General features: G+C 39.5%; 1 protein-coding gene across 1 annotated transcript in view; it reads left to right on the top strand.

Annotated features, from left to right (window-relative positions):
- The window catches only part of LOC126092094 (centromere/kinetochore protein zw10 homolog), a 229,570-nt gene that overhangs the window by 47,182 nt on the left and 162,117 nt on the right, over positions 1-20,271 (top strand). Inside the window, exon 4 of the mRNA XM_049907517.1 lies at positions 7,129-7,277. Coding sequence (XP_049763474.1) covers positions 7,129-7,277 — 149 coding nt within the window. The remainder of the gene's footprint in view (positions 1-7,128; positions 7,278-20,271) is intronic.

Here is a 20,271-nt window from a genome sequence, read left to right on the forward strand (position 1 = left end):
ACTGGAGCTTTCCGGACAAGCATTGTCAACAGCATACTTGTGGAGGTGGGTGTCCCTCCATTGTGGTTCCGGCGCCAACAATTACTGGCCACTTATGCTACACACGTTTGTAGCTTGCCCGAGCATCCCAATTATTGTCTCTTGTTCCCTCAGTCGGTCGTCCATCTTCCGGAATGGCGGCCCTGGTCAGGGGGTATGATCGTGGTTCGCGTCAGAGCTCTTCTCTCTGGGCTTAAGGTTTTCCCTCTTCCACCACCTCTTTTTCCGGGCCCCTCTGCGTGTACCCCTGTGGTGTGTGCCCCGCTCATGCCTTCGGCTCAATTTGGCACAGGGCCTGAAGGACTCAGTCCCTCCCGAGGCCCTCCACCGCCACTTTCTTTCAATCCTTGCCACGTTTCAAGGCTCTGACATTGTCTGTACTGACAGTTCGATGGTTGCTGGTCATTTAGGTTATGCTCTTAACTCTAGGGGATCATTATGAACAACACTCATTGCCGGCTGGCTGCAGTGTTTTCACTGCCGAGTTGGTCGCCATCTCTCGCGCCCTAGGGTATATCCCCTCGTGCTCGGGTGAGTCCTTCTTTAACTGTAGCGACTCCCGGAGCGGTTTATGAGCTATTGACCAGTGTTTCCCTCGCTCTCGTCTGGTGATGGCTATCCAGGAGTCCGTCCATACTCTTGCCCGTTGCGGCCGCTCTGTGATCTTTATGTGGAGCCCGGTCATGTCGGCATCCTGGGAAATGAATGTGTTGACACGCTGGCCAAACAGGCTGTCGGTGCACCAGCCTTGGAGATTGGCCTTTCAGAGAGTGACCTCAGGTCAGTTTTGCGGCAGAAGGTACTTCACACCTGGGGTGAAGAATGTCGCACCCTTCCTTCATCCAACAGACTTTGGGCCATCAAGGAGGCTACTAGTGCATGGCGCTCCTCCTTCCGGGTCTCTCACAAGGACTCTGTTGTCCTCTGCCAGCTGGGCATTGGCCTATTTATTGTGCCACGAGAACCCACCTTTATGTCGCTGCGGGTCAGCTTTGACGGTGGTACACATCTTGTTGGACTGCCTGCTTTTAACTTGGACGTTCGTGCTGCCTGATACGCTTCCTGCACTTTTATTCAGACGACGACGTGATGGCAGATTTAGTTTTGAGTTTTATTCATGCAGGGGGTTTTTATCGCTTGATCTAAGTGTTTGTCCTTTATGTGTTGAGTCTGGCCTTTGGCCTTTGATTTTAGACTGGGGTTTTTTGTGCGGTTCTTAGTGGTTGGCTTTTCCTTTTTTTGTTTCTATGGTCGGCCAACCATTGTCACACTCGGTGTGATTTTAATTCTTCTTTTCTGGTCTCTGTCTGTGTTTTTCTTGCCCTGTGTCATCTCTTGTCATCTCCATTATTTGTTCTTATTCTTTGCGGGTGTTTCAAGTTTGTGGAAAAAGGGACCGATGGCCCTATTAGTCTGGTCCCTTCAATCCCACAAACCAACCAATCAGTGAACAACACTGCCATTTGCAGCCATTTTAGACTGTTTGTGAATAACACATCTAACCACAAATACTAAATTAAAAAGGCTGCTGACTGAAACATTAATGTAACTGGAAACATCAGCCATATGAAGGTAACCATGATAGCCCAAACCAGTTATGGTATTGAATCCCTGGTATGAGAATCCCTGGAGGGAAGACACTGTTGTTTTTGCAAAACACTATTGAGGAAATTTAAAGAACCGGCATTTGAAGCTGGCAGCAGAACGATTTTACCGCTGCCAATGTACATTTTGCATAAGGTCCGTGAAGACAGGATAAAAGAAATTAGGGCTCGTATGGGGGCATATAGACAGTTGTTTTTCCCTTGCTCCATTTGCAAGTGGAGCACATAAGGAAATGACTAAAAGTGGCAGAAGTTACCCTCTTCCATGGACTCTACAATGGCTTGTGAGGTATGTATGTAGATGTAGAATTGTTGTCTGTGGAGACTTAAATGATGAACTTCTGCCAGTGTGACAGCTATTAACAGTTGTTTTTGCAGTGATTTAGCATTAAAACCAATAGTCAATTTTTACCTGACCATTACGATCAAATGTAAACAATAAAATATACCGAGCAGTTTCACTACAGATCATAGAAGAAAAATATTTTCTCCTCATCCTCTCTAGTAAGTATCCCTGGACTTGGGATCCTGGGTTCCTTTACCTATATCCTTAACACATTGACTGCTGCAGATATGCTCGGTACCACTTTGGCCCTTGCATCATTGTTAGTAATAAGACTACATAGTTGCTTAGTGCTTTATGCTCAGGCTACTTCACCTTGTGTTGAATATTTTCTGGAGCACACAGCTGCGATTTTGTCTTGTCACCCAGAGTTGGATGAACACTACAACGTTATAAATACAGCAGCTGAACAAATCTTGTGGAGTCTTAAAGTTCCTGGCTTTCTTTGCAGATGAATTACTACATAAACTCACAGAGTCATTAAAATTCAACATAGAAATATGTCCAATAGTTTTTGACTCACTTATAGTGCCCAACTGTGATAACAGCTCACGTCTTTAGATGCACTTGAGTAATTTCGTGTTCTTCCTCAGTTACTTGTTCCTAGTAATTTCTCTTATCTTTGCACCCCACATTGTACTAACTGAATGAAGAATTAAACGAGCCTCAGCTTACTGTAGGGTGTTTTTGTAAGCCAAAATATTGTACTCTGTTGGTCACAACTAGTTTTAAAAGTGATTTATATTCAATACCATAACTGGTTTGGGCTATCATGGTCACCTTCATATGGCTGATGTTTCCAGTTACATTAATGTTTTAGTCAGCAGCATTTTTAATCTTGTATTTGTGGTTAGATGTGTTATTCACAAACAGTCTAAAATGGCTTCAAATTTCATGACTTCCAGTATCTATAAAACTAATCCCAATATGTTGCTTATAGTGAAAGGAGTACACTGACAGTCTTATCACTTCAGTTATGTTGGCCTTTACTGTTAACCATATAAGAACTTTTTCACTGCACTTTGCTGAACCTGTTTCATGAGACTGGCTAGCAATTTCATGTGTGATTTTTTGTTCTTTAGGCTACAGCAATCTGAGTATATAATCATAGGTGGACATAGTGTTTACCTATAATAACTTTACTGTGTAAATGGTGTTAGGAAGGCCCAGGTGGCACTGCCATGTGTAGTAGCTAATCAAAGAATTGCTTTAATTTTGAGTTACTTCTTGCTAAGCGAAGTAACTACAACTGAGCTTTCCGTGGTACAGTGATGCTTAATCTTTTTTCCCCTTTCATCCAAAACTTACAAAATAAAAGTCTTACAGTCCAAAATATCCAATCATTCCTGTTCATTGTGCTAGAATACTAGCTCTTCTAAATAAAACTTTTAAGGCGAGGCACCTATATGTCGGAAATCTTTTTTGGAAGTTAACTATTAAGTTTTGAGCACATAAACTGAATAAAAGTTCCCTAGGCAGCTGTGAGTATAAAGTGTGAACACGGAACTGGCTGGCTGTGTACTGGGTGGCCAACTATATACCAACTGCATGGAGCACAGTTAGCCGCTGCACTCACTTGGCGAGATGCCATCTGAGCACAACAATGTGCATTCACAGTGCCTCTCCAAATGACTATTTAAGTCCTTCTCCTGTGGCAGTCATTCGACCTCTGCAGCACCCTATATCAGACCCATGACCCATCCCAGATTGCTACTCACGTCAGACACAGTTGCAGTCCACAGTCAGGCCACAGTGGTCAGAGAGAGTGGCCATGTGTGTGTGAGTTGAAATTGTGTGGATATGCGTGTATTTTCTATTTCTGAAGGAGGACTTTTTTGTTCGAAAGCTTAATGTTTAGCAATCTTTATATTATGCCTATCTTTGAGTCAATGTGTCTTGCATGTGGAGAGAGGAAATATATCCTTTTCATAATGTTGTTGTTACATCATTTTGGACTTTCCACTGTTTAATTTTTATAATTTTGAATAATATGTTGCCTTCAGTATTGGAATGTTGTCAAAAGTAACAGAAGATAATCATCTGGCCATAATTTTGTTGAAAACTGTAGTGTTAAAAGAGTAAATCTCTTCAGTATTTATCAGCTTTTTCACATGAGCTATAAGCAGACAAATAGCAGTGAAAGAACACACTTCCAACAGTCTCTTTTGTTTCCACTGTGACAATCTGGAATGAGTGATTCTGGTTTATTTGTCATGGTAGTAAAGAAAGGTAAAGCTGTTATCAGTCCAATGGTTGCTTTGAACACCCCAGTGCTTTTCTAGGCGTGGTCCTATTGAAGGTTGTGTGTCCTTGCCTTCCTCTAAACTTTGATCTGGCTTATCCACCTAGTTCAACGGGGCCTACAGTTCAGCAAGGACTTGCAACCATGGTGCAACTGAACATTTTTCACACTAACAAACATTGACACAAGTGAAAGAAGTAATAAATGATGGATAAAAATCCTAGGACTTACTGGGCATTGAACCCAAGAGCTTTAGATCCGTAATATGGCACATTTATGATGAACCAATGACCTACTCTTCTTGTACTAAAAATTTGTCAGAGCTTCTTTTAAAAATCTCAGGAAAATTTCAGAAGCTGAATCATCAAATGCGTACACAAATGGACAAAAATCACTTTTTTCAATTGAGATGTGTCACTAAAGCAGGCTGTGTTCTCAGACATTTCGTCCTTACTTTCAGATGCTTCAGCGTCTGAAGAATTTTCATCTCATGCAGAAACGGATGAATGTGTTATCCCAGCTTGTGTACATGGCTCAGGACTTTTACCTAGTTTCTGTTGAAGAGCCGTCAGTTCCATCTAGTTAGAATCTCAAACATTTCTTCCTCTGAACAACTATGACAGCATGATCTTTTCTTATAAGGGGACCTTCCGGTCTCAGAAATTCAGTTTAGGGTGAGTCTTATAAAAGGGTTCTGAAGTTTTGAATGTAGCTCATACACACTTTATGTATGGGGTGATAATATAAGTGAAGTAGCTCAGTCAGTAGTGTGCGAGGCTGTTGTGCAACCGATCTGGGTTTGGTCATACCTACCTCCCAGTATGTTTTCATTTTGTTTTTTAGTTGTTTTAAAAATTATAACAATTGTTAAATAAAGTTAATGACCTAAAGTATTATCAATTAAATCAAAAATAATTTTCTTTTATGTATGAAGTGGTTGTCACACCTACTTAAAATGTGAATTACATTCATCAATACTATTTTATTTGTAAAAGGTTGAATAATTTCAGATGCAGTTTTAATGAAGGTAAATTAATTATCACTATCACAAAATTCTGGGTGGAGTTTCATTATATAAATTTTTTTTTTTACAGTATCATGTTCACTTGAAAATTTGTATTTTATGTGCAAGCAGCAGAATGATAAATGCCATAAAAACATTGAAAACTAAAAATATTTTGACATTTTGCACAGTTTATGAAGGATGATTGTTTTACAGGAGAAACCTTTTTTTTTTATAAAAGATATGTTGAAAAAGATACTTTGTTGACATTCCTGAAAACTTCTCTTTCATCAGAAAGTTTGGAAATATACCAGGCATATTGGGTCCTTCCCTTAAAAATTGGTGATGCCAATCTTCATGAGAATTTATTTCTCTGTTATTTTCAATAAGATAAGCACAGTTTTGTATACGCTTTATCAGATTTTTTTTTTACTTGTCTATGAAAATGGATGTCTCATGGTTGAACAAGTGGAGTACATTTCAGAGGACTCACTTTAATTTTACACTTTGATGATTTCTTGTCATCCTGAAAGATTTTGTCGTATAATTCAGGCTTTGCTTGTCCACCCCAAGAGTCAATAAGTGTTCCTGACCCATGTAAAGACTTCAAACATCAGTTGAGAAAGTCAGTATACAGTTCTGTCATTAGCTTCCCAGATTTGAAAGACGATATTACAATGTTTTTATAACTTTGCTCATATTCTTTTATTGTTTTTTGAACTCGGGGGACCAAAATTACCAGTTGCCTCTTGCAAACAAAAGCACGCATGAGTTAGGATGTTTTCGGATAGTGAGAACACATTGAGTGGTATATGTCAGCATCACTTTATTCATGTTGTGTCATTTGACGACCCTTCCACAGCTTATCATCACCCAATTTTGTATTAAAATTTGTAATGACAGTAATTAAAGCCTCCATGAAAAATGCATTTGAAATTATTCAACTTTATGAAAAGAAAATATTGATGAGAGTAATTCACATTTTAAGTAGGCTGTGTCAGCCATTTCATAAACAGAATAAAATTATTTATGATTTAATTTAAAACACTTCAAGTCATTGACTTTATTTAAAAGTTGTTATAATTTTTAAAACAATTAAGAAAACAAAATAAAATAGAGCCTGCGGGTAGGATCGAACCCTGATAGGCTGTATGACATTCTAGCATGCTACTCACTGAGCTATTTCACCTGTATGCTGAAAAGCTGCTTCTGCTGAATAGTATGCTTTAAGACTTCTATGAGTGGACACCCTTGAGGTATACTACCAACCTGCAACATCTCATCCCAAACAGAATTTCCAAGACCTGAAGTCCCCTTGTCAGTAAAAACAAATCATAGTCAATAGACAGTAACAGACAACAACTAAAGATCACAGCAGCAAATTCCACAGGAACTCCAACCAGCAGTCCAAATGTCAAATAGTTTTCAGACACTCAGCACAAGACATTTTAACAATCTGGAGCACACAGGGTTCAGCAAGGCAGGGCACACAAACGTGTCTATAACACTTGGTGGAAGGAGCAGTGATACACTTAAACACATCTAGAACAACTGTGTGATGTATTAACATGTCTAGAGCAATCAAAGAGGGTTAAGCCTTACCATCTGTTTTCCTCCAATGTGTTACTCTCTTTCGCCAGGTGGAGATCTTCGTGTTTCAAAAGCTAGCAATTTTATGTCCATTTCTCTCCGTTTGTATCATAAATTTTAGCATTAATAATGTTCCTGTTCTGGAACTTGCTACAATCTGTCTATATTAAATTCACTCATGGTATTAATTACAGCACATTGTGTGTGTGAGTATATTCTAACAAATGTTTGTATCATTAGTGTTGCACTTAAGATACTTAGTGTACCATTCACATTACACCTAATGCTGTTTTATTTTTATTTTCAGGTTTCTTTAAGGACACGGCAGATTCAATTTTGAACTATGCTAAAAATGTCGATGTTTTATTTGCAAACAAAACTTGTGAAACATATTTGGCAAAGGCACGAGAAATAATGAAACAGGATTTGCATGAAATGATTGAAGTTGGACCTAGGGCAAGTATTAGTATCTTAATTAAATTTGAATGTTTTCATGACCAGTGCCAGTTACCACAAAACTTTTTGATTACTTGTGTAATATCTGTGCTTGTTTTGTAGAATTGTACCAATGTTTCAACCATGACTCTAGATCCTTTTGTAGTGCAGGGAAGGGGGGTTAACGCCTTCTTCACATGCAGCTTCTCAGTTGCACGTGCCACCATGGTTGGTAAACACTTCTGGGGAGTCTGCTAGTAATTGCAGAGTATAGGTTTCATGAACCTGGGGTTCTCAAGATGGAGTTTGGTCAGTAATGGCAGTCATCCATAACTGTAATCTCTGCACAGGCATCAGTGATTACTGCTAGGTGTGACATAGTGGAGAGCTGGAATATAATTTTTGAAGTAATCAGACATTTGATGGGTCTGATGTTTCTGGTATACGTAAGTGATCATCCACTTGCATTTTCAGGAGATGCAAATTTTGGAATTCTTGCAGATGATTAAATATAGGATTAAAAATTACTGTCAGTCCTCTTACTGGAAAGGCAGTTAATGAAATATTTGAAAAGATCAAAAGATGGTTAAAGGAAACTGTATAATTTTAATAAGAGTCATTGCATTCAATTCAGTACATACTCAGCAAACTACAAAAATACTCCACTCAAACAGTGAAATACAGGGAGCAGAAAGTGTTTAATTTTGGTGGAACCCATACCTTAGATTTAATTAAACACATTAGTTCAGCAATATTTGTAGTTTGTATAATTACTGCTTTAGCTGATTTAAGTATGAGGAAACTAGTTTGTTTGGCATATTTCCATTCACTAAGAGCTACAGAATTTTGTTGGAGTGAAGTGTGGAAATTCATCTTATATGGATAGTATTTTCAGAACACAAGAGCGTTTAATAACAGTTAAACGTGGTGATAACTCTAGAACATCCTGCTGAGACCTCTAAAAAGCTTGGTATTATGACAGGTGCTTTTTCTTCTTCATCATCATCATTGTCCACATCATTCTGTCATATTCAAAGTGTCTGCAAAGGAGGCTTCTCCACCAATTACAGTTGTTAAACTTCACTCCCTCTTGATGCTGTCCCAGCTATGTTCTTGCAACATTGCTCAACATCAGATATTACTACAGCCTTGTATCTGAGACTTTCTGTTGGTTCTTTACCCCTCAGTTTTAAATCGTACATTACTCGTGGTAGCTTGTTAGGATCCATATGTGCCATCCGTCCATACCATCTTTCTCGTGGCTGAAACTAAGACCATATACTTCTTTTCAGGTGTTTATTTAATCTTGAGAGTCTTCTTTAGAGTAGCCACCGTAGACATAAGTCATCTGTAAACAACATGGCATTCATTTTTTCACCTCCAGTTGTTTCGTGTACTTTTCCCTGGGTCTCTTTCATTGCAGCAATTAAAAGAAGGGGAGACAGAACTCCATGTTGTCGTAGTTCAGATTTCATGACAAAGGTTTCAGTCATGCCTGCAGGTGTTTTGACTTTACTGTGGCTGTCATCATTCAAATTCTTGATCCTGTGTACTATGTCATCCTGTACTGTAATTTACTTCAGTATTTCCCACACCTTTCCTGTGTCCACAGTGTCAAATGCTTTCTTTATATTAAAAAAGGCTAATAAAAGGTCTTGGTTGTGTTTATAGTATTTTTCCATTAATTGCTGGAGAGCAAAAGTTAATTCCAATGTCAATCTTCCCTTCCTAAATCCATACTGTTCTTCAATCAAGGGTCTGATATTACTCTCCAGAATTCTTTTATAAGTTACGCCCACGTGAGATGTGAAAGTGATACATCTATAATTACAGCATTGCTATCACCTTTCTTGAAAACTGGGATTATGAAATGCGTGTTTCCAATCAGCAAGTACCTTCCCCTTTTTCCATATCTTATAGAAAAGTCTGTAGATCCATTGTGTTCCTACAACTCATGTGGCTTTCTTCAGTTATTTCATCAACCTAGCTGATTTTCCAATTTTGATTTATTTCTAAGCATATTCTACATCATTCATTCCAAATTAGGTCTGTCCCACTGCCCGAGTCAAATGGCTGTGATACAGCACTGTCTTCTTGTGTATGCTGCATATAATTTACATTTAACAGCTCATCAAAGTAAGACTTCAAATAATCATCTTGTGGTGTTGCAGTTCTTCTTGTTATATCCGTGCTTGCTATGAAATGGGAAGAGGAATTCTGCCTTTTGCAAAACACCTTTTTTCTGTTTTGCTTCACCCAGACATGTTTCAGCACATTTTGTGCTATCTTCAGTGGGTTCTTTTTTTGTTTTTTAACTGTGTGATTGTTGTTACAAATTAGCATTTAGTGAAACATTTGGTACATAATATCACATCTCATAAAAGGTATAAAATACTCTCCACAAAATAGAAAGTCTATACACTACGGTTTAACAGTTGTTCAGCTATATTGTTATATTTTCCACAAATATCATACTCTATTTAGTTTATTTCATGTAGATATCACTTTTTTCTGTGATTCTCTTAAGTTGGTCTCTATATTATGGTCATATTCATTTACAATTGTGAATGAATAATTGTTGCAAAATATACATCATTTGTTCATAGTTCACAGTTGAGATATTTATTAACGACCTGATGCCCTGTGTGTTGTTTATAACTTTATGTCCAAGTTCTATTTACAGCTAATTGGCAAAAAGAGTGGATGTATGCATTAGTTTACATACCTTACATGATATTATTGGACGTTTATTTTGGTAAATATTCTGCTATACAAGGTACAACTTCTCATCCACAAAACAGCAAAATGTAATTTTTATTTTTCTGTTTATTATGCATCACGTTTTTTTGCGTGTAACTTACGGTTTTGATATTGTGGTGCTTTCTCATATGTTGCTGGAAAAGTGAATAGGCAGATTTCGTGGCCTATGGTCCCTTGACACCGCACTTCCACCGGTTTTTTTCCCCCAAAACAGAGTCAGAGTTTTCGCCACCATTACATGTTGTTGGGGCTGTGTGGTGTTCATTTGGTTCTTAGCTTGTTTGGCTGGGTGAGGCAGGCGAGTTTGAAGTGTATTTGGCATCTGTGGTGTTTGGTTGTGTGTGTGTGTGTGTGTGTGTGTGTGTGTGTGTGGGGGGGGGGGGGGGGGGTGGGTTCTCTTTTTTTTCCCAGGAGTGAGGTGTAGGGAGGGAGGGGTAGGTAGGTAGGTAGGTAGGTAGGTTGGTTTTTTTGTTTGGGTATTATTTGTATAGTAGCTCTACTGTAGCGAAGAGGGTTTTATTGCATAGTGATGTGTATTCATTGAGTACTTTCTTTCTTTGGGCTATTGATTTTTGGGTGTGATTGTTTTCTTCCATAGTTAATTTTTGGTATAAGCTGTTACTAGTTTTAAGGATGTGTAAGTCCGTTTCAATGTTTGTTGGGTGGTGATTGTGTGCTATCAGGTGGTCTGCAAATGTTGAGTGTGAGTTATTGCTTTTCAGTGCTCCGAGGTGTTCTGTGTACTTGGTTCTGAAATTCCTGAATGTTTGGCCCACATATACAGACTGATAGCAGTTGCAAGTAAGTTGGTATATACCGGCCTGGCTATATTTTTCAGTGTTGTCCAACGTTTTGATGACTTAAAGTGTGAGTGTGAGTCTGGGTTATACTGATTTATTTTTCCAAACCACATTCCACTTCTTTACGAGATGACTTACTTGGGGTTTGCATCCACTCTTCTCTACTGGATAGCCAGCTGCTGCAAACACCCTTGACTTCTTCTCCGTCGAATAACACTAGGTACAGGAACTTCCAAGCCTCTTTCTACTCGTGAAATAAGTAGCCCATACAAACTTTACTTTTCGTCAATCAACAAGGTATTTGACTTTCAAGCACAATAAAAACTTCTCACTTTCAACATGTACTTCCAGCAAGTCTCTCATACAGTCGTACATTAGAAACAAATTGTTTTACATTCAAAGGATAGTCTGCTTAGACACCAGGCTTTCAGAAAAAGAGTCTGAAAATACGTCTTGCCTTTAACAAGGCTGATTCAAGAGTCTACAAGAGTACTTTTTCAACTGTTCTTGTAATAATTAACAATAGTCAATGATACAATAAGCACAGAGCGGCATGTAAACTCCATGGTTCTTCATTACACTCTCACTAACACATCTATGGAGTGTCCGACAGGTACTTGTCGGTGCCGTTTGACCGCTGCGTCTACTTCCTTCCCGTGACTGATTTTAAACCTGCACACAGAAACACGTGATGCACAGTAGGTAGGATTTTACCATCCCATACTCGTACCTAGAATATTGTGTGTTCGAGACAGTAGAAGGCAGAGTGGTTATAGAATTTACATAGAAATTCTTGAATCTCTACATATCCCCCCCCTCCCCAGATTGAACATGTGATATTAATCATTATTCAAATAATATCACTCATAATAACATTTCCTACGTTAACAGTATACATTTCTTACATATATTTATATACATCTCTCTCCTTTTTATAACAATTCTCTGTCCTCTCTGGAACAATCTTTCACTTACTGTTTCTCTATTCTTTTCTTATTTTACTTTGTTATTAAGACATAAGCATTTACTTGTGGTTTTAGTCAGCTTTACTAATATTTAGGCATTGTGAGGACTCTTTTTCTTTTCTTTTCTTTACTTCCCTTTTCAATCGAAAACTTCAGTTGTATATGACACGTGAGTAATCTATTTTCTATTCTTATCTTTTTGTACTTCCTTTTTCCTAGTATGTACTATTTTCATTTGTTGTAGCTTGGAGGAACTCTGTGCAAAATGAAAGTGTTCTTTTGACACTAACGTACTTCCATGAAACGTAATAATGCTAGTTGTTAATAGAATTTACACTTTCCAAAATAATTCCTATAAAATTTGTGACCTTTATCAAGATACTGTCCCCTTCTCCTAGCATCAGCACCTATTTGTTGCTTGTGGGTTGACCTTATGAGAACACTTCCTCTTTCCATTCTGGTAGGTGCGCCCTTTACAAAACATCTCTATTTTTTTAGGCCACAGATCGTCTTATCTCCATGTAGGTACGTCTGCCCTTTATACTAAGAGAATGCCGCGTACGCCCCCCTTATCCTTTCTGAGTAGGCCTCACTGTTCATTACCCTAATATACATTTCTATGTATACCATAAGTAAGTATCTTCTCGTAAAGCTATAAATTTATTTTAAACTTCGCATTCATTCTTTAATATATCATTCACTCCATAGAGTCCTCTGCTTATCAACTTCCATACTTTCAATAGATACTGTGTCTATATATACTACTTACGTCCCCCTGTCCTTCAGTTTATGAGAGTTTTTATTGCACTGACGTTGTTCATGCCTTTTTCTTATTTAGCCATTACTCATTACTATTTTATAGTTGTTCGTTATGTATTGGCACCTCTCCTTATGTATATTCGATGTAGAACCGTCATAACTCCCCATATATGTGCGCATAGTTCCCTATGTACACGCCTTTTCCTCTATAACACCTGGCGGTTCTCACATCGTGACAGGCTTTGTCTTATATAATTTAATGTTTGCGTGGAAGTGTATATTTGTAAAAACAAAGATGATGAGACTTACCAAACAAAAGCGCTGGCAGGTCGATAGACACACAAACAAACACAAACATACACACAAAATTCTAGCTTTTGCAACTAATGGCTGCTTCGTCAGGAAAGAGGGAAGGAGAGGGAAAGACGAAAGGATGTGGGTTTTAAGGGAGAGGGTAAGGAGTCATTCCAATCCCGGGAGCGGAAAGACTTACCTTAGGGGGAAAAAACGACGGGTATACACTTGCGCGCGCACACACACACATATCCATCCACACATATACAGACACAAGAAGACATATTAAAAGGCAAAGAGTTTGGGCAGAGATGTCAGTCGAGGCGGAAGTGCAGAGGCAAAGATGTTGTTGAATGACAGGTGAGGTATGAGTGGCGGCAACTTGAAATTAGCGGAGATTGAGGCCTGGTGGATAACGGGAAGAGAGGATATATTGAAGGGCAAGTTCCCATCTCCGGAGTTCAGATAGGTTGTTGTTAGTGGGAAGTATCCAGATAACCCAGACGGCGTAACACTGTGCCAATATGTGCTGGCCGTGCACCAAGGCATGTTTAGCCACAGGGTGATCCTCATTATCAACAAACACTGTCTGCCTGTGCCCATTCATGCGAATGGACAGTTTGTTGCTGGTCATTCCCACATAGAATGCGTCACAGTGTAGGCAGGTCAGTTGGTAAATCACGTGGGTGCTTTCACACGTGGCTCTGCCTTTGATTGTGTACACCTTCCGGGTTACAGGACTGGAGTAGGTGGTGGTGGGAGGGTGCATGGGACAGGTTTTACACCGGGGGTGGTTACAAGGGTAGGAGCCAGAGGGTAGGGAAGGTGGTTTGGGGATTTCATAGGGATGAACTAAGAGGTTACGAAGGTTAGGTGGACGGCGGAAAGACACTCTTGGTGGAGTGGGGAGGATTTCATGAAGGATGGATCTCATTTCAGGGCAGGATTTGAGGAAGTCGTATCCCTGCTGGAGAGCCACATTCAGAGTCTGATCCAGTCCCGGAAAGTATCCTGTCACATGTGGGGCATTTTTGTGGTTCTTCTGTGGGAGGTTCTGGGTTTGAGGGGGTGAGGAAGTGGCTCTGGTTGTTTGCTTCTGTACCAGGTCGGGAGGGTAGTTGCGTGATGCGAAAGCTGTTATCAGGTTGTTGGTGTAATGGTTCAGGGATTCCGGACTGGAGCAGATTCGTTTGCCACGAAGACCTAGGCTGTAGGGAAGGGACCGTTTGATGTGGAATGGGTGGCAGCTATCATAATGGAGGTACTGTTGCTTGTTGGTGGGTTTGATGTGGATGGACGTGTGAAGCTGGCCATTGGACAGGTGAAGGTCAACATCAAGGAAAGTGGCATGGGATTTGGAGTAGGACCAGGTGAATCTGATGGAACCAAAGGAGTTGAGGTTGGAGAGGAAATTCTGGAGTTCTTCTTCACTGTGAGTCCAGATCATGAAGATGTCATCAATAAATCTGTACCAAACTTTGGGTTGGCAGGCCTGGGTAACCAAGAAGGCTTCCTCTAAGCTATCCATGAATAGGTTGGCGTACGAGGGGGCCATCCTGGTACCCATGGCTGTTCCCTTTAATTGTTGGTATGTCTGGCCTTCAAAAGTGAAGAAGTTGTGGGTCAGAATGAAGCTAGCTAAGGTAATGAGGAAAGAGGTTTTAGGTAGGTTGGCAGGTGGTCGGCGTGAAAGGAAGTGCTCCATCGCAGCGAGGCCCTGGACATGCGGAATATTTGTGTATAAGGAAGTGGCATCAATGGTTACAGTGATGGTTTCCGGGGGTAACAGATTGGGTAAGGATTCCAGGCGTTCGAGAAAGTGGTTGGTGTCTTTGATGAAGGATGGGAGACTGCAAGTAATGGGTTGAAGGTGTTGATCAACCCTTCAATATATCCTCTCTTCCCGTTATCCACCAGGCCTCAATCTCCGCTAATTTCAAGTTGCCGCCACTCATACCTCACCTGTCATTCAACAACATCTTTGCCTCTGCACTTCCGCCTCGACTGACATCTCTGCCCAAACTCTTTGCCTTTTAATATGTCTGCTTGTGTCTGTATATGTGTGGATGGATATGTGTGTGTGTGCGAGTGTATACCTGTCCTTTTTTCCCCCTAAGGTAAGTCTTTCCGCTCCCGGGATTGGAATGACTCCTTACCCTCTCCCGTAAAACCCACATCCTTTTGTCTTTCCCTCTCCTTCCCTCTTTCCTGACGAAGCAGCCATTGGTTGCAAAAGCTAGAATTTTGTGTGTATGTTTGTGTTTGTTTGTTTGTTTGTCTATCGACCTGCCAGCGCTTTTGTTTGGTAAGTCTCATCATCTTTGTTTTTAGATATATTTTTCCTACGTGGAATGTTTCCCTCTATTATATTCATATCATTGAAGTGTATATTTGTATATATATATGTGGATGTGTGTTCGTGTAGTCTGATTATTCAGCCTTCTTAACTAAAGATAAGATGTAAGTTATTAGTAACCACGAAATAAGGAAGGACTTCAGCGATAGAAGTTTATGAATATTGAAATAGGGAAAAGATAGACAGGTCCTCAAGATGAGAAGTAAGAAAGGAAAAAATAGATGTGGTTGCCAGGATCGAAGAAGAGGAAGAAGATAGCCCAAAGACAGGAACCCCCCCCCCCCCCCCCCCCCTCTTCCCCAGGATCCCTACCTCTCAGGTACTTGAGTGAGATGCTGGAGGAGATTTGGTGTTAAATCGTCTCCTACAGAACGGACTTGTCCCACCTTCACCATTTGAGGTCCCCAAAGTAAATCTTAGCAACCCTATGGAAACGGCAAATGAAGAAGAATCAGGCACACTTGTTTGTGAGTGTTGTTCGAAAGGTGTGATGTGTGGTCTGTGTTAGTCATGATTTATCTTTTCTTGTAAATCATGCTTTTAGCTACAATACCCACATCTTTCAAAATTTATACAAACCCTCCCATCCATATCACATCTCATAAAAGGTATAAAGTACTTTACACAAAATAGAAAATCTATACACTATGGTATAACAGTTGTTTGGCTAGTCACATCTTATTATATTTTCCACAAATATAATACTCTATTTAGTTTATTTCGTCTAGATATCACTTATTTTCTGCAATTCACTTAAGGTGGTCTTTATATTATGGTCATATTCATTTACAATTGTGAATGAATGATTGTTGTAAAATATTATACATCATTTGTTCATAGTTCACAGTTGAGACATTTATTAATGACCTGATGCATAGAAGGTATCCAACAGCAAATTCAATCTTCTTAGAACCTTTCCAATTTTTTATTCAGAAATGCGTGGGATGTACATCTCTGTGTGGCTTAAATTTAGGGAATTGTCTAGATAACCCTAAATTAGCTCCCCATTGTAAATCAGTCACAGCTTCACTAGTCAGGTGAAGGTACCCTTTTTTCTACTTTGTCTTGAATAAGCTTAAATTCTCGCCACAGGTCTTCTATACCCTTACTGGTACCATTAAGTTCGGAAGAAGGAATAGGTGATATGTTCCTGGATATTATTGTCTCGGTAACTTTTCGATCTATAATTTCTCCAAATGGTTCCCCCAAACTAATTACATTTATAATATCAGAATTAGCTATTTTCTCTTTGAAATTCCTTTCTACATTGTCTACCTGTGTACTGACACCTGTAATTTGCGATTGAATGATTGGCAATAACTCATTCTGCTTATCTACACTCCCTTGCAAAGTTTACAACCCATGCCTTACATCATTACATTGGATATTGTATACATTTTCAGAAGATCCTAACTCTTCAACAAGTTCTGATTCTACATTGTTACATTTGTTCTCAATGTCCAGTTCTAACTTCTTTGTCAAATCCTGAAAGGTATCATTCTGCTTCTGACTAAGATCGGTAAACATATGATTTATATGAATAATCAAAGAGTTTGTCAACTCATTTCTTAAATCTACTTTTAAATTCTCTACTTTAGTACTTATAGTGTCAAACTCAGTCTTCAAAGCGCCTACGCCTTCATACAGATTACTAAATTCTTTACTTTGAGAGTCGAATTTGGCGTTTAAAGCGTATGTAATTGACTTAGAGTCACACTTTGAGCTTTAATTAAATTTACCAACTCAGGACTGTCAGGTATTTATTTGCTAACTTTCATGGCCATAGCTGGGTATTGAGTTTCCCTAACTAGGTCTATATTTTCCATACTCTTGTATGCTTTAGCCCTTCTAAGCATTTAAAACTAACTTTAAATACTATAATTACACAATAAAAGTTCATCCAACAGTATGTACCACTTCATACTAAAGTGATAAAGTTTTGTTTCACGCTCACCTGGTGTAGAATTCTTGTTGTGTAGGTGAACGGATGTGGAGGCAGGTCAGCAGCTGATGCTGGCAGTGTCAGATGTAGGTTGGTTTCTGCGTCAGTGTCCCCGCAATGTGTGTGTGAGCGGTATACTCCACGCACTTGATCTTTTTGGTTGAAGTGTTCTAGTCATACTTCTTTTTAGTCAAATATGTTGAAATCTTCTTTGCTCTTTTATCGTTGTGAATTTTTCATGTCTTCACCATTTTTCATTCAAATTTTGCTCCATAGGATACTCAAACATATTCCAATGTCTCAGAATAAATCCTTTGTCTTGTTATGTCTGGTTGCTATGGCAACACACAACAGTTTCTTTTCTCGCTCTTGACTGAAAATTCCTGTTTTTACAGTCCTTTCACACAGGTCACCATGTTCTAACAACTTAAAGTGTGAAAGTAGACATACTAACTTTACTTTTTGTCAATCAAAATGTATGAGGGCTATCCACAAAGTACATTACGTTTTGGAATAAAAAATAAATAAAGTATTGGAATTTTTTTTTATTATGTACAGATGAAAGCCACACTTAAATACTACTTTTCTACATAGTTGCCATTTAAATTGAGGCACTTATCGTAGCGATGGACGAGCTTGGAAATTCCTTCATTGTAAAATTCGGCCGCCTGCGCCTTCAACCACGTGGTTACCTCATCTTGAAGCTGTGCGTCGTCATCAACACGCTGCATAGCCAACCACTTCTTCATTGCTGGGAATAAGTGGAAGTCACTCGGTGCCAGGTCGGGACTGTACGGCGGATGAGGAAACAACTCCCACTTAAAAGATTCGAGAACTTCACGAGTGGCATTTGCCGTGTGGGTCCGGGCATTGTCGTGAATCAGCAAGATCTTTGAGCCCAACTTTCCCCTGCGCTTGTTTTGTATTGCTCTTCTGAGGTTGTGCAGAGTTTGGCAATACCTTTGAGAGTTTATTGTAGTGCCTCTTTCGAGGAAATCCACAAAAATCACACCTTTTCTGTCCCAAAAGACAGTTGTCATCACCTTCCTTGCTGACATTGTCTGCATGCATTTCTTGGGTATTTGGGGGGAATTTGTGTGCCCCCACTGCATTGATTGCAATTTTGTCTCGCAGTTCACATGCTTAACTCATGTTTCGTCACCAGTAACGATGTGATCGAGTAATGAGTCGCCATCTTTCTCGTAAGCGTCCAAAAACGTTAACGCTGCAGCCATTCGCTGATTTTTGTGAATCTCTGTCAAGATTTTTGGTATCCATCTTCCACAAAACTTGTGGTAACCAAGCTTTTCGGTAATGATTTCGTGCAACAAACTTCGTGAAATTTGTGGAAAACTCATAAAGAGTTCCGTTATTGTGAAATTAGGGTTTTCACGGACCGCGGCATCGACTTTTTCAACAAGTTCGGCAGTCACTATGCTGGGTCTTCCACTTCGCTCTTCGTTGTGAACGTTAGTTTGGCTGTTTTTAAATTTTATGACCCATTGACGCACTCCACCTTCAGTGATTATGTTGTCCCCATACACTTCACAAAGCTGCTGATAGATTTCTATCAGTGTACAGTTTTTTTGCAGTCAGAAACCTTATTACAGCACGCACTTCACACTTCCGGCATTTTCAATTAACGCTGACATTTCAAACTGTCACAGTAACTCAACGGAGTACAGCACAAACCTCTCACTAGCATGGTAGGATGCCGACTGAGCAGCGGAATGCCATGACACCAAGGTGGCCGCACTAGCCCTGCCCCTAACGGACACAAACAAAAACGTAATGTACTTTGTGGATAGCCCTCGTATTTGACTTTCACGTACAATAAAAAATTCTCACTTTCAACAAAATATGTACGTCCGGCAAGTCTCTCATACAGTCATATGTTAGAAACAAATTGTTTTACATTCAAAAGAAAGTCTGCTTAGACACCATGAATTTCAGAAAGAGAATCTGAAAATACGGCCTTGCCTTTAACAAGGATGATTCAAGAGTCTACAAGAGTACTTTTTCAACTGTTCTTGTTATAATTAACAGTAGTCAATGGCACAATAAGCACAGAGTGGCATGTAAACTCCATGGTTCTTCATTACACACCAAGATAACACATCTATGGATTGTCCGACAGGTACTTGTCGGTGCCGTTCGACCGCTGTGTCTACTTTCTTCCTGTGACTGATTTCAACCCTGCACACTCAAACATGTGACACGCAGTAGGTAGGATTTTACCATCCCACACTTTTACCTAGAATATCATGTATTCGAGATGGTAGAAGGCAGAGTGGTTATAGAATTTACACAGAAATTCTCGAATCCCTAGAGTTGGTGGTATTTCTTCCAAGTCTGCTTTGTATTGTGTTGTTGGCTGTTTATGCTATGTTGAGTCCTTGTTTCTTTAGTATATTACCCACCCCGTGTGTGACTTTGTTGTTGTAAGTCATTATGTGCAATTTGTTGCTTACTGTCTGCAAATTTGTTGTTTGTGTGTGTGTGTGTGTGTGTGTGTGTGTGTGTGTGTGTGTGTGTGTGTGTGTCATGGTTGTGTGTTGTTTGTTTTTGTATTTTGTGGTTTATTTGGTCTACTCTCTTTGTATCATACCCATTCTCCTGTGCAATTAGTTTTAGTTTGTTGAGTTCTTGTGTGTAATCGTGTTTGATCATGGGTATTTTGTTCAGTCTGTGTAGTAAATATCTGAAGCTGGCTTCTTTGTGAGTTATGGGGTGATTGGATTGGTTATGAATTATGGTGCTGGTGACTGTGGGGTTTCTGTAGGTTGTGAATTCATGTTTGTTGTTTCTTTTGTGTATGGTGAGATCTAAGAAATTAAGTTTTTCATCTGTTTGTGTTTCAGTGGTGAACTGTATTTGTGGGTGGATGGATTTTCTTTTGCCATGAAGTTCTTTTAAGTGAGGCTGTGGTTCATCTATTAAGGAGATTGTTATCTACATATCTCTACCAATATATTTTGTACTGTTTTGGTATTACTATTTTGCTAAAGTTTTGTTTTTCTATCTGACTGAGGAAAATGTCAGTTAGGAGGCCACTGATTGGGGATCTCATAGGTAGTCCATCTTGTTGAGAGTAAAATCTGTTGTTGAATGTGAAGTAGTTTTGCTCTGTGATGAGCCT

The sequence above is a fragment of the Schistocerca cancellata genome, chromosome 7 (assembly GCF_023864275.1).
Source record: "Schistocerca cancellata isolate TAMUIC-IGC-003103 chromosome 7, iqSchCanc2.1, whole genome shotgun sequence".
Lineage (NCBI taxonomy): Eukaryota > Metazoa > Arthropoda > Insecta > Orthoptera > Acrididae > Schistocerca > Schistocerca cancellata.